At 36.5% G+C, this 26406-nt stretch overlaps 2 protein-coding genes across 4 annotated transcripts in view; both read right to left on the reverse strand.

The window, feature by feature from the left end:
• Positions 1–19076, reverse strand: part of LOC107707528 (myoferlin-like) — a 26746-nt gene extending 7670 nt beyond the window's left edge. The window contains exons 1-38 of one of the 2 annotated variants that reach the window (XM_016511590.1): positions 18833–19076; positions 18177–18232; positions 17973–18064; positions 15225–15333; positions 15016–15115; positions 14055–14212; positions 13848–13976; positions 13473–13535; positions 13082–13132; positions 12877–12907; positions 12624–12739; positions 11846–11972; positions 11648–11751; positions 11484–11552; positions 11254–11297; positions 10828–10910; positions 10588–10626; positions 10055–10179; positions 9665–9778; positions 9327–9504; positions 9113–9237; positions 8917–9026; positions 8549–8614; positions 8257–8449; positions 7956–8111; positions 7203–7334; positions 6933–7096; positions 5618–5732; positions 4719–4821; positions 4359–4495; positions 4071–4235; positions 3726–3813; positions 2784–2861; positions 2512–2693; positions 2263–2421; positions 1384–1485; positions 1142–1303; positions 191–356 (exon numbers count right to left, since the gene is read on the reverse strand). In XM_016511590.1, the coding sequence (XP_016367076.1) occupies positions 191–356; positions 1142–1303; positions 1384–1485; positions 2263–2421; positions 2512–2693; positions 2784–2861; positions 3726–3813; positions 4071–4235; positions 4359–4495; positions 4719–4821; positions 5618–5732; positions 6933–7096; positions 7203–7334; positions 7956–8111; positions 8257–8449; positions 8549–8614; positions 8917–9026; positions 9113–9237; positions 9327–9504; positions 9665–9778; positions 10055–10179; positions 10588–10626; positions 10828–10910; positions 11254–11297; positions 11484–11552; positions 11648–11751; positions 11846–11972; positions 12624–12739; positions 12877–12907; positions 13082–13132; positions 13473–13535; positions 13848–13976; positions 14055–14212; positions 15016–15115; positions 15225–15333; positions 17973–18064; positions 18177–18232; positions 18833–18920 (4279 nt within the window). In that variant the 5' untranslated portion in view covers positions 18921–19076. The remainder of the gene's footprint in view (positions 1–190; positions 357–1141; positions 1304–1383; positions 1486–2262; positions 2422–2511; positions 2694–2783; positions 2862–3725; positions 3814–4070; positions 4236–4358; positions 4496–4718; positions 4822–5617; positions 5733–6932; positions 7097–7202; positions 7335–7955; positions 8112–8256; positions 8450–8548; positions 8615–8916; positions 9027–9112; positions 9238–9326; positions 9505–9664; positions 9779–10054; positions 10180–10587; positions 10627–10827; positions 10911–11253; positions 11298–11483; positions 11553–11647; positions 11752–11845; positions 11973–12623; positions 12740–12876; positions 12908–13081; positions 13133–13472; positions 13536–13847; positions 13977–14054; positions 14213–15015; positions 15116–15224; positions 15334–17972; positions 18065–18176; positions 18233–18832) is intronic. The other variant, XM_016511597.1, reaches the window with a different exon arrangement.
• A 2061-nt stretch (positions 19077–21137) lies between these two features.
• The window catches only part of LOC107707543 (netrin receptor UNC5B-a-like), a 90142-nt gene continuing 84873 nt past the window's right edge, over positions 21138–26406 (reverse strand). For both annotated transcript variants that reach the window (XM_016511617.1, XM_016511610.1), the window contains 7 exons: positions 25779–25866; positions 24839–25007; positions 24421–24660; positions 24182–24331; positions 23159–23323; positions 22892–23070; positions 21138–22799 (listed from right to left, as the gene is read on the reverse strand). In XM_016511617.1, the coding sequence (XP_016367103.1) occupies positions 22634–22799; positions 22892–23070; positions 23159–23323; positions 24182–24331; positions 24421–24660; positions 24839–25007; positions 25779–25866 (1157 nt within the window). In that variant the 3' untranslated portion in view covers positions 21138–22633. The remainder of the gene's footprint in view (positions 22800–22891; positions 23071–23158; positions 23324–24181; positions 24332–24420; positions 24661–24838; positions 25008–25778; positions 25867–26406) is intronic.

A 26406-nucleotide genomic window follows, 5' to 3' on the forward strand; every position in this document is an offset into this window, starting at 1 on the left:
ATATACAGTATATATATATATATATATAAACAACCCTTTACTATTGTAATAATATCTTACAATGTAACTTTTTACTGTCTTTTTGATCAAATAAATGCAGCCTTGGTGCGCATAAGATACTTCTTTCTAAAACATTACAATTATTATTATTATTTATATTAATCAAAAATAAATGTAAATTAAATTTTACCTTTGGCAGACATAGCCACTTCGGTGGTGCTTATGTAAGGATCACATCTGAACTCTTCCAGGGAGTTTATAGTACACTGTCCAACGACTGGTTTCCGACCAAAGGGCCTGTGGTCAATAACTTTGAGCACAATAGGTGGAGTGTATATCTCATCTTTAGGAAGAAGCTGAAGAGAGAGAGAGAGAGAGAGAGAGAGAGAGAGAGAGAACATACTGTAAAATGAGTAATTTATGATTTATCTGTTGCTTTCAAAAAATTGATTCTGCTTGTCCAAAACCAACAAAGCTTCATTTACAAACACAACTATTTAGTGACGTTTGGTGTTTTTATTTTCACTGTATGTTTTGGGATCAAAAACATGTTTAAATCTGGAAGCAGGGCAGATTTTGCATATAACCTAGACTCTTGGGACACATGGTCTTTTAAAAGCAAGATTTTAGATTTGCCACCACAGTCCTAGTGTGTTCTAAGTGAGCTCGGAGTTGTCTGTGTTGCTACAATGTTCTGGATGGTTTCTAGGTCATGGCTAGGGTGTTCTGGGTGGTTTCTTAATGCCCTATGTCACAAAAAACCCACTCTAAATTCTTAGTATTCTTAGTCTGTGGGGTTTGTTTCTAGCCCATTTTATCATTCGTAAATATAATCACTTAGAAATACACACGATTGTTATACACAACAGCAACAATGCCTCATAATTTGTTTACATTTATTTCTGTAGCACAAAGGGCGTGGGATGAGTTACGCATCGAAGTTTATTCAAATCTCTAACCATTAAAATGAGCAATAGCACAGCTTGCCTTAGCAAGCACCACTAATTAGCATTGTGGGAAGCTGGAAATAGAACTGAAGTAGAACCTTTTATCTTTTGTTTTGTATACAGAGGCATTTCAGCAGTTCTGATTTGTTTTAGGCTAGCAAAAGCTATTTCTTTAGGTTAAGGAGGTGATGTACCACTTTGAGGAACAGGACAGATCCAGGGAAGTTGGGATTTTTCTTGATGTTTTTGATGATGGCAGTCTGAACAGTCTGCCCTCCACATTCAACTATAAGGCTGGGGGAAGACACTGCAGCCAGCTGATATGCCTTCATGTTTCTTAAACCCCAGGCCAGGATCTGTCAAAACACACAGTATGAGACACTGGCAGTAATTTTGTTTGGTTTTAGCGCATTATTCGTAAGGATGACTGCATTACCTCGACTGCGGTGAGCTGCACCACAGGCCTGATTCCCTGAGGAACCATGTACAGATTCTCACTTCTCCGAGGTGGGACCAGGGGAAGGTTATCGTCATTTGCCTGAGGTCAACAATGAACAGCATAGTGGATAAGCAAATGATAATGGTGCTGTGGTTAAGAGACACGCTAATGGCGACAACAGTTAGGTCATTGGGTAAAACTGCTATTCTCCAGTTGCATGTTTCCTTGGTAGTGATGATTTAGCTAAATTTGACAAAACATACTGGCTACACCCTGCAAATTTGAAACTGCAGACAATCCTATGATACAAACAGCATTTAAATGATACTATATGAGGACAGATGACGGTGACTTGTCTGCTAAACATATATTTACATCAAACACATTTCGTTCTAAAGTACTGTATTCAATACATTTATAATAGCAAACAACCATTTGTGTTTATGTTTACCCTATAAGAAAAAAATATATATGTTAATAATTACATACATTCTTCTACAGTCATGTTTTAAAGTGTTTATTATTGTATGGGTAGCTGGGTTTTTACTGTTAACTAAAACTAAAACTATTAAAAAGCTGAAATAAATGATTAGAACTATTTCATTTAGTTGCCAACGTTTTTGATTTTTGTTTAGTTTAAGTTGAAGCAAGTTGAAACCTAACTAAAACTAAAACTTTGTAATATTAAAAGAAAAGAAAAAAACTAATAAAAATGACAAAAGCCTTAGCTAAAATAAATATAAAACAAAAGCTGAAAATATAAAATTAAAAAGATAATTTAAAATAGTAATAAAACTATAATAGTATATAAAAATGACTAAAATAACACTGACATGTAGAGGGAGAAAACACATGGCAAGTAAGAATATAAACAACCTTATCTTTAAGCAAGAGCTCAGCTGCTACCAGCATTTCTCCTGCATTTCGTCCCTTCATGGTGATGGGGAACCAAAGGAGTTTAGGTGTTAATGGGGTGGCAGGATTCAGCTTCACTACTGGAGGACACGTGCATCTGCCCATCGGCTCATCCTTCCCCTGCAACACATCCATGGATCAAGATCAAAGCATGTAGTGCTTTTTGAAGATTCCCTGAAGGCCAGCATTTGGATTAACAGAGAGTCATACCACTTGGTCATTATCATAAACTTCCAGAACCACACTGGGTGGGTTATGAGCGATGGTCTGAGGGTCTCCGTAGATTTCAATGTCATCAAAAATAAGAGTTTGGTCCCATATGGGGTTGAGACTGGACTTAACTATCTCTGTTGTCTTGCTGACATGCAAGAATGACACATGCACATAGGGATCTGTGAAAAAACAAAAGATCAGTCAGACAATATTTACAATAAAACACGTGTAAGGTGAATTGTGTTCATATCAGATGAAAAATACCTCACCAGAAAAGCTGTCTTTGTCCATAGGCAAAAGATTCTTGGCTTGATATACATAGACTCTGAGATGGTAGATGAATGACTCTGTTGAGACACATGGTGATTTGGGTGAAACTTGAGTTGTTTGTTTTCTATCACAAAATGTCTTGCACCTAGTGTACTGAGGAATTCACAAGATACAGTTTAAAACAACAAATATAGTCACATTGTTAGATATAAAGTCACAAGTGTGAAATATAAAGCCACAATTACGGGGAAAAAAAGTAATAATGGAAAATAAACACACAGTTGTGAAATATATTATAGTTTTTTAAATTCCAATCTGTATAATAAAGAGAAGGAAATGTTTATTTTCCAATTAGGCTTTACCTGATAAAGTTGTAATACTGAATTAACCACTGATTGTTTATCACCATGTGAAGTTCTAAATAATTTGACATATACTAACTTTTTATTCAGCAAGGATGCATTAAATTGATCAAAAGTGACTGACTGCAAATACATTTACAATGTTACAAAAGATTTTTATTTCAAATAAATGCTAAACTTCATATTCATCAAAGAATCCTTAAAAATGTTTTGCGATTTCCATAAAAATATCACCAAATGAGCATATTAGAATTACACTGAAGACTGGAGTAAAGGCTGCTGAACTTGTGAACGGTAATGCACAGTAACCATTTAAAACAGTATTATAGTTTCCATGGAAATTCTGCCATGCAGCACAGCTAGGTGTTTGGTGCTTCCTCTTCCTACTGAATTTGGTATAATAATAGCATTAATCAGCACCACTCAGGATTTCTATTGGCTCCCTAACTGTTGTTGTTGCTGTTTTGTTTTGTGCAGATTGTCAGGAAGAGGAGGGGTGTGTTAGTCTCAGAGATATAATCAGTGTAAGGAATTTAGAAGGAGTTCTTTAATTAGCAGGGATGAATAAACATTACTCACTGTCAAATCTGCAAAACACAGTGGGTGTGCTGGCACCAAAGAGTTTAGCCGTGTCCTTTTTGCTGCCTTTTTCGTCCTCATCTATTCCCTATAAGCAAATAAAAAACAAGTGAGGAAGAGGTGGCTTCTTAAAAAGTTAAACATCCTTCAAAATGAAGTTCTAAATAAAATAAGTCATGCCATTTTTAATTATTCTAGACATTAAACTACAAACAATAATACTTTTAATCCCATTTAATCCTGTGTCAGAGACAAATAAGTCCAAGTTTGTCCCCTACCCAAAACAGAATCTATTTCACTTTGTTTTCTATTCTGATAGTCATTCAAGACAATAAATGGACTAACCAAAGCCCCTTCCAGGTTAAAGATAGCCGATGCGCCCACACGTTCAGCTGGTGCCATTTTCCTCCTCCAGCGCCTGCGGCGGAATGTGTCCGAAGAACGCTCCTTCCTGTGGAACTTCCACCCAATCAGAGACGAGTATTCCCAGCCATCGCCAATGTCTTTCTTCTGTTGTGAAAACATTGATTATACATACTGCAGACAATATTTGACAAGTACAAGTTAACATGGCACAAATCAGAAAAATTATAAACTAAAAATCAGAACGTAACAGTAGTGAGGAGGTCTCACCTCTGTAGTGGGTGTGTCTGATATCTTCCTGCGGGGTCGGACCAGTCTTTTCCTGCGATGGATGTGGTACATTTTCTCAGCAGCAACCCAGGACCTGGGCTTATCATCAGGAGGAATGGTGACACCATATTCCCATCCTGACATTCAATACAAACAATGGAAAAACAGATGTTTAAATACTGGAATCATCTAAGCGATGCTTCCTGGATTACTCCAGTCTTCAGAGTCACAAGGTTTCTTATCATTATCAATGTTGAAAACAATTGTGCTGCTTAATGTTGTACTGGAAACATTTCAAAAGAAACAACATTAATTTGAAATTTAAATCTTCTGTAACATAACTGGCTTTTAATTCCTGACCTTTCTCATCCACTGCCCTGTTGCTGTCAAAATTCCAGTCATCTTCCCAAATCCATCCTGGGGGACACTCAATTTCTTGAGGGTTCTGGGCCTTCTCTCCATTCTGCACAGAACAAATCCCATCATTCAATACTTGAAGTGGTCATTCACCCAAAAATGACAATTCTATCATTGTTTACTCACCCTCATGTTTTTCCAAACATGAATAACTTTCTTTCTTCCATGCATGGAGAAATGTGACATTTTGAATCAAGAGCATTTCAATTACACAAATACCATAAAGGTATCATTAAAAAGTCTTCTAAAGCCATTCAGTACAATAGTTTGGTGTAATGAACAAACTGAAATTGAAATGAATTGTTATTTGCTGAATAATTTTGTGGGGCATTAACTCGAGAACCGCTTTGAACTGATCACTGAGTCAGTGAGTTGAACTTGAAAACCAAATCAGACACAATATGAATGAATGAATTAGAAATAGATAAACTGATTCATTAAAAAGAATCAATGATTCATTCATGACTCATTCATCACTGCTTATCTCACGAACTTACCCAGATGTTCATCATATAAAGCTATCATATTCATATAGGTGTACTGAAACTTTTATGATACTTTTATTGTGCTTTGTAATTAAAAAGATGCCCATGATCTTCATCTTCTTTGTTCCACAGAAAGAAAATTCATGAATTGGAATAAATTGAAATATGAGAATGAGTCAATAATTCACTAATCAGATTTTTGTCATTTGTGTTACCACCCAGTGAACTTTCTATGAGGCCACAGGAAGTTGGGAAAAATATGGCTGCTTCAAATTTCCATACTATTTTCAGAATTCAAATGCAAAAATGAAATATCTACATGCTGAATGTGACATTAAATGTTGCTGGTTCTCTCACCACATCAGTAAAAGGTTCAGCGGCAGGTTTCCATTCACCACCAGGGAAGCGAGTTTCGTTTTGGTAGACCTCATCTGTGAATTCAGAATGCCCTGCGTCAGCTTCTGTAAGCAGACTGAGTCAAGCACAGAACACACAGCTGGGGCGTTAGCGACACATTTATTTCAGCACACACAAAACAGTCAAACAAACACTGAGTTAAGGCCATGACACAGTACAGGGCTGGGAGTGGGGTCAGTGCAAGAGGCCTGGAAGAGTAAAAAATGTGCAGACTATATAAACACAGTAGAGAGAGCCTGGCAGAGACTATGTTTTGTTACAGCAGGGCCGACTACGGCTATATGCCAACTACCACAATTTTCTCTGATTGTGTGCTAGAAAGAGCTAAATAGACTCTAACCCACTTTACTTATACCACAAAATCACTAATTACATAGACTACCATTCAAAAGTATGGGGTCAGTAAATTTTTTTTTTTGTTTATAAAAATGTATATGAATTAATACTTTTATTTAGCAAGGATACATTAAATTGATCAAATGTGACAGTAAATATGTTTATAATGTTACAAATGATTTCTATTTCAAATAAATGCTTTAATTATTTATCAGTGAATCCTGATTTTTTTTTTTAAAGTATCATGTTTTAAAAAAAAAAACATTAAGCACAACTGTTTTTAACACTGATAATAATAAGAAATGATTCTTCAGCAACAAATCAGCATATTAGATTATTCATAATTAAATTTTAAAATATATTAAAATAGAAAATAGTTATTATGAATTGTAATAATATTTCACATTTTTACTGTATTTTTTAGAATTTTTGAATAGGCTTGTACCTATCCTATTAAAAAATTTTACAGAAAAATCACAGTACATTAGTATAAAAATATTTAAACATTCTTAAAAAATAGATAAATTTATCTGAGAATCAAAATTGAATTTCAAATATCTAATTATGTTTATTTTTAGGATTTATTTTTCTTACCACATTAGCAAATTGTTTCTTTTGTGCAAAAATGTAACAATCTTTAGTAAGGTTTATTCTTAAAACAAGAGATGTGATAAGAAAAATAAACTTAATTTAATATATATGTTTGTATTAATTTACATAATTTTGCTTATCAAGTGAATGAATGGTGTATAAATAATTTAGATATCATTTACTTGAAAAAGTCAAAATACTGATTAATACTTGTTTCCAGTGCAGTGTAGTTTAAGCTGAGTGGGTGCTAAAAGTAAAGTTCAACAACCATGCTAATCATAGCAAAATACATATTCATATTGAAAACATGCATTCATATATGGCTTACCAGCGCTCGGGGTCAATCAACCAGTCTCCTTCCCACTCCCAGCTCCGGGGCGGCATGAAACGTTCCTGCTTCAGTTTTACTTTTCCTGTCAAGTCTGAAAACTTATGCCGGCCAACTAGACCCGTGGTTCCCCACTTCCCAAAAACCTGAGCCTGATTTTCGTACTAACACAAGAGAACAGAAAGGGTCATCATAGTGTTGCTGAGGGAAGTTCCACACAACAAATGTCAATATTATATAGGTTTCACTTCAGTGTTCACTTTTACTAACCATCTCTGCATACACACTGAACGTTCCCTCTGCAAAGCTGTTGAAATTCTTCTCATGTGCAGACAGACCCAACCACATGTTCACACGCAGCTGCACGGGGATCTTGAGACCTTTGTTTTTGTCCATTGGGTACTGAAAACAACAAGTTTACATTTAATCGTTTTTTTTTCTTTTTTCAATTGAATCTGGATTATTAGGAAATAATGAGGGAATGGGATTGGGAAATGTGAGCTTGACACAAACTGGTATTGCATGCATGTGCGTTAACTGCTAAATCACATCTCTGATACTTTACTCTCCTGACTTTATTTGAGAGACTTTATTACAAATTATCTTTTTTTTAGTATATTTGTTTCTTTCTCATATGTCAAATACATAGCTACAGGTTTATTCTTACAGCATGTCTACCAAAAAAAAATATTGGAAAACTGATAAAAGTCAGAAGATTGGTGTGTCTTTGCTTTAATTAAAAATTTATTTATTTATTTTCTATAATTATTGTACTTATATTATACTTAATAATAAGTAACAATTAGTGTGACTACGTTGAATATTTGTATTTTAAAAATTAAAATTGTGATGGAAGTTGCAGAAAGAAAGATTTACCAGCAAAATGACCTAAAACATACATCTTTATACATACATGAACACTTAAACCTGAAATCTTCATGTTGAGTAATAAAAGAGTCATGGACATGTAATGTGTCAACTACCCTCATGTTGTGGCACCAATTTCAAAATGGTCCTTTTTACCTGCATAAAGACGCTTTGCATCCTGCCACAGTACTTGCCGACGGCCTGCTCGCTGTGGGTGGAGTAGAGAACCTGATTGGCTGGGATTCGGGCGTAGGCCACACGTTTCTCTCCTCTCAGCATCCATATGATAACATCAGGCATACTGTTCTGAGGCTGTATTGTGAATTTCAACAAACATGTGAATGTTCATAGGGCTTTTGATTATGTATATTTGACTTTTGGATATACAACATTCCCTTCTGCTTACAAACTCTAACTCAGTAGTATAAGATCAGTGTCGCATGAGGCAATGCCAAACCTCCTCTGTGATCTGCTGTAGTCGCTCCAGCCAGTCCTCTATATCAGGCATTGTGGCTCTAACATCAACAGCCTCCTCCCTCATGCGAATGGCCGCCTCTTTGACACTGGCCATGGTTTTGCCACGCAGATTCTTGATCTGAATATCAAGCGCTGTCAGATTCGGCTTGCCCTCCAAATCTGGTAACTGGTAACTAATAGCAACAAGATTCAAGTTAATCACACGTCTGACATGGTAAGCAAAGAAAGTTAGTCACAAGGCAGTGTTCGTTTTCAAATTTTTTACATTTTACCTTTTTGTTGTTGTTTTAGTCATAGTTTTTGTTTTTTGACAAAAAATGTAGTCCATTGTACTTTCTCTGAAATGGCATACAGATATAGTTCTTTTTGTTTGTTTTTTTGCATTTTAGAGACACTGGACTATGTGCAAATTTTGGATATATTTTTATCGACAATATGGTTCAATTGTTTAATTAAATATGAATCAAAATGATTTGATTATCATCACAATGCATCTATTTCATGTTGTCTTCAATTATAAAAACATCCTGTCAACAAACAATTTCTTTAGTAATTTTGTTGTTGAGTTCAAGACTGCTCCAAGGGCAACTCTAAGTAATAAAACAGAGGAAGATAAGAAAGTTTAGCCTCTGGGATTGACCTAGAAAGGTCATCGATGAGTTGGGTGATAAGTTTCAGCCAAATCTCAGCTAGGCGAGTGTCAGACACTTTAGCCAGGAGCGCCGTCTTCAGAGAGACAATGTTGGATTGCTAAAGAAAGAGGCATACAAAATATGTGACTGCTCTGAATTCTTTATCTGTTTGCTCCATGGCATGAAAATGCATTAAAATCGTACCAGTCGGTCAGAAATGTAGAGAATGATGTTCACAGCATCCGAACGGTGACTTATGTCCTCCCAGAAAGATGTGAGGATAACAACAGGCTTAGAATCAGCCCAGGGCAAGTAATAATAGTGATTTCCTATGGAGAAACACAAACAATTCTGAACAAAATAATGCAAGTCTCAAGTGGCTCACATTTGGACTATTTGTATCCGTTGAGAAAGTCACCATCGAAAACAGCACAGCTAAACTGAGTGGTGGAGGCCAGAGGTTTGCATGTGGAGTCCAGTTTATTTCCATAGTTTCCAATGCTGACCTCAAACTGAATAGGTTCTCCAGGCTCCTGAAGCATGCAGGCACTGTGGAACACGGCACATAAGGAATACTTCCTTCTCCGCTGGTACTTCTGCACAGTAAAAGTACGTAAAACAATAATTTTTAGTACTGTTCTGCAAAAATAATGATTGTGATCTCAATACCCTAGTCTTTTGTAATCAATGTAAAAAATATATTTAGAAGAATGTTTATTCCATGAAGCAATGGTGTGAAAAAATGTTTGCTGTTACCTGTGCCACCAAAATGTCATCATTTGAAATGTCTTCCACTTTCTTGTCAGTTTTGTCATCCAGTTGAGTGGAGAGCTCGATCAGAACCCTCCCCCGATACGCCACCCCTTCACCCTGAAACACACAGACCGAGTTTAACAGCTCTGACAACTGCCACAGATTGTGCAACCTACAACTGATGGTGTGAATTTAAAATGGCTGCATGTATTGTTTGTTCAATTTTTTTATGCAAAGCAAACAGTGCATAAAAATAATATTGTCTTCAAAGTCAAGGTGTTTCAGAAATGTTTTCCTTCTCAGATTGTTGCTGGGGTTGGTCAGTATTTATTCCATTTTTATTGTAGCTCTCACCAATCCCCCAGCACAGCATTTTTTTTTTACAACACTCACCTTGCCGTAATTCAGATCTTCGTATGGGTCAGGTAGACCAGTAAATTCTCTTGGACTTCCATAAAGGTTAACATAACAAGGCCCAAAAGCTGGAAGAAATCCAACCTCAGATTCTGTGGTGTCCACTGAAAAAAATAAAAATAAAAATTGGTTAGAGATACTTTGAGATGACCAGTAAATCAACAAGACAACTGAAACTTAAAAACCATAAAAATAGTGATATTCCATTTTATTAGGAATGCGAATATACATCCAATTTTAACAAACAAAAGTGTGTAAATTCTACACCAACAGTGCCACCAAATGTAACTGCAAAAATAATGACTGTTTTCAAACAGGTTTTTCAAACACTCCTAGCTGCTGTTCTCAACACCCCAAACTCGCGTCTGAAGTTGCCTAAAGCTGACTTGTCAAATGCAGAACATTTAACACAACATTTACTTTTTAAGTATACTAATAAAATAAACTTAAAAAAATTAAAAAAATATAATACAATTTAGAGATTTAATAAGATTTAATAAGATTCACAATACCATTAAAGGAAGGAGGCAGTCCATTTTCTGAGGGTGATTCTGGTGAAGAAACTGAGTTTTAGACAGGATACATACTGTTTGACAGTAAGCCTTTATCCGAAAGTTCTGTTATGTAAGTTCTATTTTAAAATTAAGTTTGTATTGTGAAGGAAAAATTCTATGATACTTCATTAATATTCAGATCTAAAATCTAGATGACTTCAAACCTGCACCTCATGAGACACAAACAGATAACCCTACCCTCAATTTCGCCCCCAGATGATGCTATTTTCGTCAGATTAAGGTATGTGGTCCCAATAACGTCATTCCTTGACAGCCGATCCCTGAAAAAAGAAAGAGTCAAGAGTCAAGCACAGCATATTATAATTATTTCTGACGGATCATGTGACACTGAAGATTGGAGTAATGACTGCTGAAAATTCAGCTTTGCCATTACAGGAATACATTTTTAATACATTTAATACATTAAAATAGAAAATGGTCATTTGAAATAGTAATAATATTTCACAATCTTACTGTTTTCACTGTATTTGTAATCAAATAAATGCAGCCTTGGTAAGCATAAGAGAATTCTTTCAAAACATTAAAAATCTTACAAACCTTACTGTAGTGTACAGTATACAGTATGTCAGAGCTGTAAAATTATCAGTCATATAAAGAACTTACCAGTCAAATACAGTAAGTTTGATGCGTTCACACATTGATGGGAACTAAAAGGAAAAATTGAAGAAATATTCACTTACTTTGTTACTTTGAAGTTAGACTTCAGCCACCACTGTTTAATAAAGCATTCTAGGCATTTTACATAGAAATTGTTACTTTTGATTTATTGAATCTGATATGTATTCAGTTTTATTAACCTATTAACCTAGTTTCCAGGTTAGCGCCCTTCCTACCTTAACCTGCAGGTGAATCAGCTGATTCCACTCTGGATTGGCATTCTTCTCTACGATCTTTGTACACACCTTAAAAGACCAAAATGAAGCAAGTCATCACAGTTCTTTACCAATCCGTCCTATTTTTTAACAATAAACATCAATAACATCTTTTTTGTTTTTACCTTTTTGCCAGCAAAACTGACTTCTAAAAAAGGATCCACCAAATTTTTCTTATCATCTGTTCCACCAAATATGTTCTTTACTGTCTGGGCAAATGCATCATCCACTGAAAATGAAGTGACAAAAGATGCATGTTACTGACTATGGGAATAGAAATAGGAGTATATAGAATTGCAGCTGTGTGTTGCAGTCATGATTACTTTGTGGCATGTCTTCAGCACGGTAGATTTTTAGACTCAGCGTAGCCCATCGTAAAGCGACTCCAGCTGGCAGCAGCAAGTTACTTTCAATGTCATCCTGTTCCTCATTGGTTTCTCGCTTTTCCACCTGACCAACAAGTTAATAATAGATATCACACATCGTTTAAGCAAAATACAGTTTGTTTGTTTATTTTTGGACAACACATTAATTCCATTTTTCTTTTTTCTTGTTTTTTTTTATATATTTTTATTAATAGATAATTAATAATATAAAAAAATAAAACTATATGAATAAAATTATGTTAAAATGGCACTTATCTAAATTTGCATCTTTACTTAATAAATTTACCAGGGTGGATGAACAAAGAACAGTTAATTTCCTAATTTCCCAATTAATGCTCTTATTTTCCCCAAATATAAATGGCAACATTTTTAAACATGTTTATGGTAATTCATGCAGAAAATTAAATACAAAATGTCCATATTTTCACAATCCATTTGGTTCCTCATTTTAAATTGAATTCAAATTCAGGAACTGAAAATAAAACAAAAATTATATTATTTCTGGCCTTTTTTACCCCTTGGACAGTATAGATAAGACAGAAACAATAGGAAGGAGAAAGAGGGGACCATGATCGGTAAAGGACCTTGAGACAGGACACAAACCTGTGTTGCTGGAGGTGCAGCAACATATCGGAGCACTGCCCATAAGGCTATGGCACAGAATGAACTGTTTTAACTTTTAAACATTCATAGTGATGTGTACTTGGGAGCTTACCGGTGGCTCGTCTCCAGTGCCTACTATGAACATACTGACATTCAGGTAACCTCTGGCTCCAGAGATTGAGTCATCAGGGTCACTTAGCAGTAACCATTTCCTCGTAATTGCATGGCCTGTCAGAGACACACCACAGATTACCTAATATGAGTATGTACTGGCGTGAGAATTTTTTTAACTTTTAACATTACACAATTTTCATTGTGTTGCACAATTTACAGTTCAGAATCCAACAGCCAAACTCTTTACATACCAGGCTCATCAAAGACATAGCCGACATCCAGCTGTTAAAACAAGGTTTGAAAGAGTTTGTAAGGGCATACTGTATACTCAACATCAAAGCATTCTTCAGAAATGCTTGATATGAATTAGATATTAAGATTCGAACCAGTCATAAAAACATAAATGTAAATATATTCAACTGACATTAGGATTGCATGAATTATATGAAAGCATACCTTAAACTCCCCCATAAGACTGTCTGCTCTAAGGGAGTAGGCATTATACACCTAGATTTAAGAGAGAAATATATTTATTAAAAGACAGACAGTAAAAAGCTGCAACTATGGTCTACATATAATATGAACTAGTGAAAGTACAAACTCTCTTAGCAGCAAATATAAAACTATTTACTTAACATGATTTGCACAGGTAGGACATGTCCCTGTATCCTCATCCTGGTTTGATCCAGGAACAACATTGTTATCAACCAATCAGTGTCTTCAGATTTTAATATTAGGCATAGGGTTGGGGGCTATGATTGACTGGTTGATAGAATGCTGATCAAGGAAAACATTCTCTACTTTTGGAGATCGTATTGTGCCAGGATCATCTCAAGACTTATCTTACCCGAATCATGATGCTCTCATCAAAAAGTTCAGAAGGCAGCATGTTGACATTGTAGAAGAAAATCTGTGGAAACATCATCTAAATTCAATTATATTCACAACACAGGACTGTCACAGGCCATGAAATGCAAATAGAAACATAACTTTTGGTTAAAGGGGTCATATGATGCGATTTCAAGTTTTCCTTTCTCTTTGTAGCCGCAACCGAATATGTATGTGAAATTAAGAGATTGTAGACTGAGGCAAGTGTGAGAGAGACAGAAATAGCAGGGAAAAAGAAAGGAAGTGGGCCAGGAGGTTTTTAGCCAAAACAGGTACAGTGCAGAGTGAAGCGAAAGCAGACAAAGTCAGATGGGCACATTAAAAACCAAAATACCTCATCAAAGAATGGATTGTTTCCTCTTCGGATCCTCGTTCTGTGTGTCTGTCCGCACACACTTACTTTGACGACTGGCTTTATGTTATTGCCGGGTAACTGTCGACCCTCAATTACTCGAATACGGATCTAAGTGAAAATAACAATGTCAGCAGATTAAAGCTCACCAACTTCTCAGATAGGATGTTCAGCAAGAGGAATACATACCTGGAAATCTTGGGGTTTGTTGGCCAAAGTTCTTTGTCGCTTCCGAGTTGTACGGACCATCTTTTTTGGCTGTCCAGAAGGAGAAACTCCAGGTGCCCCTGGCTCAGCCACATCACCTGCATCTTCATCACTATCAACACCTTTCTCCTCTTCACCAACTAGAAGCAAAGTCAACAGATTTATACATACACACACATATATATATATATACAGGGGCGGTTTCTCCATTAGGGCGATTGGGCGACGCACCACCAAAGCGCGAAAGGGAGGGATTTTTTTTCTTTCACATTCAACCACAGTGTTACGCAATAATTCTGAACTGGGGTGGGTATACTTTCAAAATACAATCAATATGTACCATTTAGGTACTAATATGTATACTTTAAAAACAAATATGTACATTTAAGGGACTAATATGCTCCCTTTAGGGGTTAAATAAGATACAAAGGTGTACCACTTAAAAAGGTAATGGCCCAGTGACCCCCGTTTTTGCTACTGTAACTTTAAGACACCTAGATGTAAATGACTTATGTTAACTTCACTAAGCAAAGCTTTGCCAAGCTGATGAATACTGTATACGTAGGTGTTGATATGTAAATGTGGGTGGTTACGTGTTAATGTATTGATAGAGTACTTTTGACTGCAATATTGTATTGATTTCTGAATGACCTAGTTTTGCAGCATACAGGTGCATCTCAATAAATTAGAATGTCGTGGAAAAGATGTGAATCATCATTATTGTTAGGCACACAGAGACAATGTGGCAGGTTCTGGTAGAGTGTCCTTTTTGTTTGTGAGTGATCCATGTTCTGTCTCTCATTTGCATCAATCATTTCCATACAGTATGTAAACACAAATGCCTAAAATCTTCCTGCAGTTCTGTAGGGCAGTCTAACCCAACTGGTTTAAAAAAAGAACAACAGTTTATGTAGGACAGTAATATGTAGGAAAATAAAAATACCTGCAGTTTCTCCAGTTAGGCCATCTCCCATGTTTTGATCATTTGGGTTCGGGACAGTACTTGCAGGAGGCTCATAACCAATCGTTAAACTGATAGTTGCCTAAAGTAGTAAATGCAGAGAAATGCAGTTAGAATAGTTATACTAAATTATTCTATGTTAGTCAGCATCATTGTTTTTGTTTTAGTCCATACTGTACAAACATATTTACCCCAATTTCCTGTTTCTTCTCATTAATTAGAGGAATATTCTTGGAAGGAAGAGATCTGGTCTGACCAGCAGCCAGTTCTTTAAGAGAGATCTTTGCCGAACCAATAAATCTAGAAAGTAGAAGAAAACAATACTAAACAAACAGGGAAGCAAACTAAAATATTTACACAAATTGGACATACAGTTTAAGCAACTCTCGCATATAGAGTATAAAATCGAGTATAAATTGATTTTAAGCAGTGAAACAACACCAGAGAAAGTTTTCACAATGGAAGTTTTCAGAATAGGGTGAAAATCGGAAAAACAATAAAGATGAAATTTTTCGGTTTGATTTCTGCTTTTCTCACTCAGGACAAGTCCAGTCAGAACTCTCTGACTAAGAGATAATTTATAGTATTGCAATGGCTGATGAATCAGGGTGACTTAGCTTGGGTGAGCTCAACCACCAGATTTCGACACGGGGAAAATATGGAGGTCAAGATTAAAACAGCATCCTTGTATTTACACAACCCTATTATTTCATAACATTTAGAAAGCATGTCTGAATCTAAAATTCCTTCAAAAAGAATTTCAAAACTTGCAGTGGCTTTTGTATTGTACATAAACATTTTTTTATGAAATATTACTATAAAAATTGCTTCTTTTGTCTACAAATGTACATACAATACCATTTGGGGTCTGTAAGATTTTTTTTATGCTTTAGAAAGAAGTCTCAAAAAGGCTGCATTGATTTGATCAAAATACAGTAAAAACAGAAACATTGATAAATATAATTACATTTGAAAACTTCTATGATGTCAAAGCTGAATTTTCAGCATCATTACTCCAGTCTTCAGTGGCACATGATTCTTCAGAAATCATTCTACCATGCTTATTTGGTGTTCAAGAAACATTTCTTATTATTACACATTTTGAAAACAGTTTAACACTGCTTAATATTTTTGTGGAATGCATTTTTTTTGATGAATCCAATTCAATTATTTGATGAATCAAAGTACAAAAATAGCATGTATCTTTTGTAACATCATAATTATCTTTACTGTCACTTGATGAATAAAATTTTCAAAATAAAATAAACTGTGCTGTAAACGTTAAAGTATGTCTGTGTTTTCCATGATATGTCCCCTTTAAATCCTGGTTACTGTACAGCAGATCCAAAAGCTTAAACACAGAGGGAAAAACAGCTGGAAGCAATTACACTAGGCCAGAGACTTATGTGCCAGGCAGAGGGGACTTGAGCAACTTCAGAGGGGGGACGCCTGAGAACACAACTTATCTGAACTGCCTTATGCCTTAAGTTTATGTATAGCTTGTCTACAACTTCTGTGGAGACCCACACAATGTGAAGTGAGTAAGAGTGTAATATAAATAATTTACATTACAAGCATTCACATTGGTAAAAGACACATCCTGTTTGCACAGCACCATCACGAATGATACATTCACCATGTGGACAGGACTCAGCATCATATGGAGATTAACTTGCCTGTTGTGTAATACATGGAAATTGTACAGTCATGATCTGTCATAATCAATCAATCATACTACTTTGTGTTACGGTCCTGATCACCCTGTCAAGGTTTTTTGAAGACTGGCTTATTGCATTATAAACATATTTGAGAGGGCTGCTGGCATTAGCTTGTCTGTTTTGGAACATAATTTTTGGAATATTTAAACCCTCCCACTCAGTAAATATAATCTTAAGATCACATACCAGCACTTTTTTTCATGTCAAAAATATCTGCTGGCATTTCCTTTGTCAAATCACTGTGGTCTTCAGAAACGGACTTAACATAGGCCTAAAGAACACGTCAAAAATATATAAAAGAAAAAAAAGAAACTGTGCACATGATTTACTTATGAGTCATAAACTATGATGAGGATAAATTCAGGATAAACTTCCTGAATTTACTTCAAATAAATGTCCTCTACAAAATCACATTTAAATTCCCAAATAAGGCCAAAGACAATTGTGCACTTAAAAAGATTTCATCATTCTGAAATGCCTGTCAACACTGAAATCAAGCAAGTTTTCACAAGTTAACCTTTTTTTTTATTCTTTTTTTTACATGTGTTGCTATGTTACTCTCTAGCCTGTGGCAACAAAGAATACAACACTTCAGCAAGTATGTACAAACGTATGAAAGTCTGCAAAACTAAAAAAAAAAAAATGGAAAGTTCATTATCATGGCAGACTTTGCACAGTAAAACTTGCCACATGGAAGAAAGAACTGCCTTCTGATCCAAACCAAATGCTCACTAGTTTAAGACCCAGCTAGGTTTGACTGCATGTGTATCTAACAAGCCTTTTAAAGGACTCACCTAAGGTGCTACTTTGGACTGCTTAGAGTTTCTCGCCAGCATAACTCAGCAAGTTAAGACAAGGTAGTTGGGTGTGGCAGTGGGTTTTAAAGGCTTTCATTTCTAACTCTGCACTCCACTAACTAATCTCACTAACCCACTGCTGCTCCTAAAAGTTCACAGAGCTTTTACAAAAGTACAAGGCTCCCTTAGGTTTATCATTTACACTGCAGTGATTTCAACTGCAGTCATATTTACACACAGTGTGAAATGATTGTGTGAAATGATTGCAGGGAAACCCACCACACCCACTCAGCAAACGCAGAATACCACCTACACCACCTTCACCAGCAGAAATGTAAAGAAATATCTTTTCTTTCACCATGCTCGCCATTTTATGGCTTGTTAGAATCCACAAAGGCCCAAACAGTGATGGATGCAAACATACTTGTCTTTTCCAATGGTTTCATAGTCTTTCACAACCACATCAATGAATGAAGAGGAATCCAATGGGGTACCTTTCAAATCAAACTCAATAATCTGAAATGGCAAAATCAGGTCTTGGTTATATTCACATCTTAGATGCATTGATTTAAATGACATCATTTTAGTGTCCAACAAAAAAGAAACCACTATGACTTGTACTACTGACCTCATTCCACACAGGATTTAATTCTTTGTCAATGGCTTTTGTTTTCTTTTTTTCACCTGTAAGTTGAAATAAGTAAGCCGTCAAGTCTCTTTAACTATATTATGACCAATCACATCAGCTATGATATTAATATAACATCTTCACAGTAACTCTGAATATATATTTAAAATATCATTTCATTCTTTGTTTATACATTAGCCTATATTTAGTTTTAGGGACTACAACGTAAAAAATGTGCTATATACAGGAATACCTAAAAAACCCACCGAAGTAAAATTTAATATTAAGGCTGAAATAACTGCACATTTTCACTTCTTCATTTTTTTTTTTTTTTTTACAGTGCCTATGGGAGGGATACGTGTGTTTCCCTAAAGATGGGTCATTCCAAGCCCTTGTAAGGAAATTTGCTGTTCTTTTACATGTAAACGAACCCATCGCAAAAGTATGAGAAAAAAACGTACGATAAAAAGTTAAGTTGCTTTAGAAAACGTCAGATTTTTACATATATTTAAAAAAGACATCGACAACTCAGCCTTATAGTTAAACTCCGTTAACTATTTTAATTAGGTTTTCAAACGCACAATTTAACTCATTAAATGCGAATAAATAAAAAAATTATAATAATAACTCCTTGAAGGGAAAACGTGAAGTCTTACCCTTAAAGATGACTCCTGCTATAGGATCTGGAATTCCAAGTGTCTTTTTAGGAATTCCTTTGGCGGATTCAACAACCACCTTCAACATGTTGCCAAATGTGAATTAGGCTACTGTTGCACAGAAGACATCGACCTAATAGATAAAGTTCATCATCAAGAGCAGAAACATTGACCATCAGAGAAGGAAGTGCCAGTACTGTTGGAGAGATGAGAAGCGCTGAGTGAGAGGAGGGACCATAAGTCTGTAGTCCAGTTACAGGAACCTCAGACAATCACTTTTTTCCTTTTATATGGAACGTTAAACAGATATTTTACTATTATTTTATTTGGATGCTTAGAATACCCCCACAAACTGGATTTAGCAGATCCGAGGGAAAAACAATGGCGATACAAATGCATAAGAGCGAAATCTAACAAATAGTGAAGCGATCCTTTCCTATTCACTGGTCTGTATCTACTTATATTTACACGCAACAAACACAGGCTTGAATAGTACTAGGTCTCCACCGTGTGGCGGCATATTAATTACATCGATTAATCTGTGAGACTGACATTTATTAAAAGCGATGTAATAGTGGATAAAAACAAACATTTATTTTTAATCCCGGGAAAATATTGTATTGAAAACATAAATATTGTAGTTATTTACTTTACTTATACTATATGACATTCTTCATAGAAGAAATTTGTGCAACTTGTAGTTCAACTACCAGACGATGGTGTCAAATGACAATTTATAATAAATTGGGTTGAAGTGCTGTTTGTCTCAAGCTAAATATTCTACGCGTGTATTTTAAATAATTCATTTTTATTCCAAATTTACACGACGTAATGGTCAGTTCCGTATAAAATTAATTTCACGTGGGAAATACAATTTTCCAAATCCTGAGACGTAATTCTTTATTTAAATAACTTATTTTGCGGAACAGATTCATAATAAAGTTGGACTGAATGAATGTCTGGCAATTTATTTGGTGTAGGCCTATTGTTAAGTGCTGAAAAAGCCTGTGAATTGCTCTAGGGAAAGATGGAATAGACACTCAGAGCAGAAGGCAATATGATTACATGTCTATTCAACCATTTTAACCAAATGATGAAACGGGTCTCTTGCTCAAACCAAAAAGCCCACTGCAGCTGCCGAGGGCGATATCCAGACACTAAAAACCTTTTCACTCTCTCAATCGCTCTTGCTTCCTCCTCCAGGGCATTATGTACACTTTTATCTCAGAGATAAACGGAAAAGTGCATCTTCTCCACATCTCTGTAACAAGTCTATAAAGACGGAGGGGAAAAGGTTCTTCACCCTGTAATGCATTTAATATGTCTTTAAAAAGCTTCAATTTGCGATACCACAATCTGATTACTATGAGAATGAAATAGTTAGCTCATGGCTTCAACTTTGTGATTTTATGATTTAATGCGAAGATGATCCTGAAGACAAATATCTTAAAGAAGAAGAAGAAGAAGAAAAAATCACACACGGGCAACACATACAATTTGAGCTGTATAACCTTTTTTTTAAAGTGACACAAAAACACAACTGTCTTGTTAAACTAGGAAATATAATTTATTGCATAAAAATTATATTTAGTTACAGTAAGAAGTCTAAACATTTATGTACAGTATTACTTTACAGCATTACATGGAAAAACGCATGACTTCTTCTGTACCTTCTTTGATATAAAATAACATCTGGGAAAAAAAAAAGGTTAAATTCGGCCACACTTGAGTATCCATAAACAGCAACTACCAGCCAGAGAGAAGCTTTACATGTGACATGTCAAAGGCGTTTTCATGTAACATTGACCGAGAGATGACTGGAGACATTTCTTAGCCATTTCAGAGTTCATCAGGGATTTTAAATGTTCTTTGCGCCCTTCGTCATGTAGAGGGTTAAAAATAACCCTCCAAACAAACTTTTGTTGTTCACTGTGAGGGCACAAGTGACAAGCCAAAAGCTTCCTAAACAACTGATGAGGAACGACACAAGAGGCCATGGATCCCTGACCCGCAATTAAAGTCGTTTTGTTTGCATTTATTACAGCTGAGAGGCCTAAGAGGTCCAGTTTTCCCCAGCTTAGTTACAGCAGTGATCAGAAGAGGGAAAGCAGTACGATTCCCATTCCACGTACTTCATACACACGAGACATCAAGACGTCCACAGATTCACTTTTTGTTGTGCACTTGCATAGTACTTATAATGGGAAAGGAGGAACAACAGATATTAAGCCTGTTCATTCATATACAATATAGCACTGACTCATAGGTTGGAGCAAACAAGCTCTCACACTGTTTTTTCCTCACACACACAGACACACACACCTCAGTTATTTAATTCACACCTTTACAGGCATAAACAGATACTGCACTTTATTTTTATTTTTTTGTTGCCAGACATTTGAACACTTGTGAAGAAAAAGTCAAGAAAAAAAAGAAATGGACCAACATCCACTTCAACTGATTACATGACTTCTGATAATAAGCGGTACATGGCTTTCAGGCTTTCTCAAGGGAAACCCATTAAAACCTGAAAGTCAAAACAGACAATAAAGAGCAAGTGGGTCATACTGCAATCAACAGAGCACTTACGCCACCTCTCAAGGCTACTATTTATAATTTAAACAGCATGACTGACTGGCATCAAACCCCGAAAAGGGCTTTCTGCTATCCGCGCAATTTTCATCCTATTTAACCAGCGCAGCATATTTGCAGTACGCTTTCCCAAGAAAGATCAAAGCACATTTAACCTCAGCGAACATTTCAATTTCATCCCTTCTCAGTTTCAATGACCAAAAAAAGTCAGCTTTTACTTGTGAAGTACATCACAAAACCTTTAAATGCACATTTTTACTGCAATCCTGCCCACGAGACGAATGCAACGACGCAGCAGATGCATAACGGCAGTAACGAACAGAAAAGTGAAAAACAATGATCCACAAATAGGGATAATAACTTAAAAAAAGTCCGTTCCCTATAGGAAACTAATATGAGTTTACCAGAAAGCTCTCCTGCGTTACAAATGATCAATCGAATATAAAAAAAGAGAGGCTAATGAAGGTATGACCAGAGAAGAAAGATGAAAATCCAGCAAAAAGATTGGTCCTCTGCTAACGAGAAAGCGCAAATTCATTCCTGTATGCCATTTCAAAATACACACACAGAAAAGAATGCTTCAAACTAAAGCCAAAGTGAAGCAACTCTCTGAAGCATGTGGTTTGTTTCAAGTGAAATCATCATGAAAGCTCATTTTAGGGCAGATGATCTTAGCTCCTTGTTGGTATCCCGGGTTTCCATCTATACTCTTGTTTATTTCTGTGTGAGCGTGTTTCCTGAGGAGCTTGGCGCACTGCTGTTTTACCAGACACAGAATCTCAGTGTCTTTAAGCATCTAGCAGTCGCTAGGAAACAAAAACAGCGGCTTGATGTGCAATGGTGTTTGATCGTGTACTTTCACACTTGGTATGTGTAGCAGGGAATCAGTGTGTATCAGTATGATGCAACTATCATTTAATCATGAGCCGATCGGAACCGTGCCAGCAAATGCACTGACTTGCTTTTCGAACAACATCTGTTTTGTGATTGCAGCATCGTCACGTTTGCTACATTTTGATATGTATTATTCGGAGATCATCCAGAGCGCCTGACCCCATCACGATCCTTGGAATATTCTGCATGAGCACAAAGGAACTGAGGTAAAAGGCAAGTTGTAACGATGCACTGGAACACAGTTTCCATCCGCTTGCATTAATTCTAGGTTTTTAGAGGCAAATATGTCCCCTTCTCACACTTTTAATTTGCCGATCAGCAATCTCCGTCCGTCGTCATGACAACCAAGACCTCACTCTTGCCCATTTCTTCAAGAGCCGTTGCCAGAGAGACCAGGTCTGCGTCACCCTGGTGACAAGCTTCCCACAGGTCTAGCAGCACACCTGTGGGGCTGGGTTTGGTTGCAAAGTAGTTCAGATACCTGAGGGAGAGACGTGGAAAGAGATGAAATTATTCTCATCATCTGTCGTGTAGAAATATATATGCAGATTATTTTGGTGCAAGCAAAATTACCTGTCGAAGTCCAGCCTGCGAGCCAGCATTCTCCAGTCACAGCCGCGTGCGCTGGGGGCATCCAGACTGGCACAAATTTTCTGGCGTATGGAGACGGGCAGTCGGAAAGCATACGGGCCCACTTGAGACGATGCTAGACACGAACCGCCTGCTGGCAGTGGTGAGTGGGGGGGCAGGGTCTAATGAGGATGCACACAAGAAAACAAGTCAGTAGTTATTAAATCATGCATTAGTGACTTTACAATAAATAATATATATTTTCTGTACCTCTTGGATGTCAGTGTTAAGCTGGAATATCTGTCCTTCCCCCTCCACCTGTCTGACACAGATCTTGCAGGTGAGCTGGGAAACCACCAGGCTTCCTCTCTCCAGACTGAAGGTGCAGTGCAACGGACGCTGACTCCCACTCCAAATGTGGTAGAACGGGATTTCCTGGGAAACAGGGACAGACACAATTAATAGGCAAATTTTTTTTGTTTTTGTTTTTGTGAAAGGAACATCATGAATTCCATCTGTGGATGCTTAAATAGGTAACACTTAATAATTTAATAAAAATGTACATATAGAATTTTATACATTTATATATTTGAAAAAAATCATTATTTACTGATACAACCATTCAAAAGTTTGGGATCAGTAAGATAAAAAAAAATTAATACTTTTACTTTTAAGATTTATTGTTATTAAAATGGAAGGGGTTCTTTTGAACATTCTATTCATCAAAGAATCTTGGAAAAAAGTTTACGCAATTCACAGTTTTCACAAAAATATTAAGCAGCACGACGTTTTCAACAATGACAATAATAAGAAATGTTACCTAAGCACCAAATCAGCATATTAGAATGATTTCTGAAGAATCATGTGACGCTCGAGACTAGAGTAATGACTGCTGAAAATTCAGTTTCAACTTCTAAAATAAAATTTTAAAATATATTAAAACAGAAAACAGTTGTGTTAAATTGAAATAATATTTCACAATAAAATATTTTTACTGTATTTTTGATCAAATAAATGCAGCCTTGGTGACCATAAAATACTTTAAAAAAATTTTTTTTATCACAGACCCCAAACATTTGAACAGCAATTATATATTATATCATGGCACTTCTATGTTTTGATTTAACTTCATTTAAAACAATAGATTTTTAAGATTTATTTAAAGATATTTTTAAGATTTTTTAGGAAAGTTGTTTCAGAGATTGAGAAAATTACATTTGCATTTATCACAAAAAGTTTAAACATAAAAATACATTCTACCCATATAACCAATAACAACATGAAATCTCTCACCTGATACTTAGCCAGGAGTTTACTTCTCCAATGAGAATGAGGAATGTCATGGATTGATAGCCGCAGGTTGTGGTAACTGTCCTTAAAGAGGAGAAGTTTGGGATCCTCTAGTAAAACCCCACCCAGACTTCGCTCGACCTCTAATACTTCCTACAGGATGAGAATAACAAGATTTTAGCCCGTTTCCAAACTAAATGTATTGGCAAAGTAAGCCCATTAAGAGAGGCAGACAGACTGACCTTAAGGGCATGTGGGGTGTCCTGTATGCAGTAGACCCTCAGGCTGTAGTCCAAAGAGAGGCACGGAGCCCGGGGAGCAAAGAGGGCCAACTGCAGCCTCTTACAGGCTGGCCGAGGGGGAGCCGACTGTCCCACCAGACCATACGTCCCCAGCTGCTCCATCAGAATATGACAGCTTTGCTCCTCCACCTGTAGGTAGCATGGCGTTGACAGACTCTCCTCTCCCACAGTTAGCACCTCCTAGTGGATGGGAGGAAATGAGTGTGTCAGAAAACACCTCATTAGATGTCTCATTTATCCCCATCACTGTTTATAAAATGCTCTCCATCTTGCTTTCTTCCCATTTCCCAAAGTTTCACTGATTGTCTACCATTATCTAGTGATCTAGCCTCTCTCATTTTTGAGAAGTCATCCTCACCTCCCAGGCGCCTTGATGGTTCTGCGTTTTGAGGGTGAGGGTCCAGTCTGGGGGCTCTAGCTGGGCGCAGTGAGGCAGAGTTAGGACCACAGGTCTGCTCAGCAACATGCCAGAGGGTCCACAGCTCACCACCGGACTTAATACGGTCTGACTTCCATCTGACGGCAATCTGACACAAAACACAGAGCAAGAGAGGTTTGCAGCCCTAATTCACAATGACATTCATACCGCTTGCCAAATTCAATACAAATTAAAGAGCACATAATCAAATACACAGCATCCCAAAGTGTGTACTCTCTCATTTAGAGTAATCTGAGATTGAAATTTTTGAAAGAGAAAATCATTTTTTTTTTCTTAATGTATTTTTGTACTTCTACCACAGTGGGATAAAGAAATGTTGCAAGCCATATTCAAACATCTGTCGGCCGCATGCGCACCAAAGCTCAGTGTGTAAAAACACTAGGATGTGTTAACCCAGAGCTATGGCTCTGACGGTAATTATTAGTGTTTTGAGAAAATGTATGGCACCTACAAATAGTGAGAAGCACAAAGCTTGCAGTCTGTAAGCTCTGAAGGCACAGTGATATTTATATATTTCATTTTTGACAACAAAAACAAACACTGTAAAAAATAAAAAGAGAGAGAGAGCCTCAGCAAAAAAGCCAGAGCTCAGACAACCATTCAGTGTTTTCAAGACATATTTGTTTGTTTGTGTTTTTCCACTGTGTCATAGTTTTGAAATGTTATTTTCTCCCTAGCGCTGCCATTGGGGTCACAGCGTTTGTGCAGTCAATATTGTTCTGCAAGGGCTGTTGAGATGTCTTGAACTGGACTGTTTGCTAGTGCACAAAGTGACAGATAAATGCAAGCGTTATATGTGGGGAAATGACAGTGTGATGGGGGCAGGGCACTGAGAAACTGTTTTAAGTGGCTGACTTACGTTGCTTTCTCCCATCTGTTAATAATGAGATACATCTCGTAGAACTTGCCCTGAGGAATCGTCCCTGGTGGAACCAGCAGGCTCACCCCTGGCAGGGGAAAAAGAGAACAGAGGGAGGATTAAAAAAACAATATGGATTTTTCATTTAATAGTTTCGGAGAGTACATCATTACAGTATTTTTGCACTGTAATGTGCGCTAAAAGGAGGAGGGAATATTACTGTATTTATGAGTTTTCTGTTTCAGGTATGATTCTGTATGTCTATATGTCCATCAGTTTACACTGTAATGACGCTTGCAAACTCGGACGGAAAGCAGACGTTTTCTCATGCTGAGAGATAAGCAGATGTACTGTATTTGTGTGGCGTGTTACATTGGAATTGTCGTTTACTGTTGCTGTCAGGAACAATTTTTTAGCGGAAGGACAGCTTAAAAGCTTTAACTTGCTTAAAAAAAGTAACATATCAATACATACATTTTTGGTTTTAATATCTTCTATTGTGAACAAGTCAAGGCTGAAAATATTAAAACCACATTTTTGGTTTTCATATTTTATTGTGAATAAGTCAAGGCTTTATTGTGAATAAGTTAAGGCTCGTACCTTATTGCTTACATTTTAAATATTACAT

Source organism: Sinocyclocheilus rhinocerous, unplaced genomic scaffold (genome assembly GCF_001515625.1).
Source record: "Sinocyclocheilus rhinocerous isolate Xijiao unplaced genomic scaffold, SAMN03320098_v1.1 scaffold1243, whole genome shotgun sequence".
Classification (NCBI taxonomy): Eukaryota; Metazoa; Chordata; class Actinopteri; order Cypriniformes; family Cyprinidae; genus Sinocyclocheilus; species Sinocyclocheilus rhinocerous.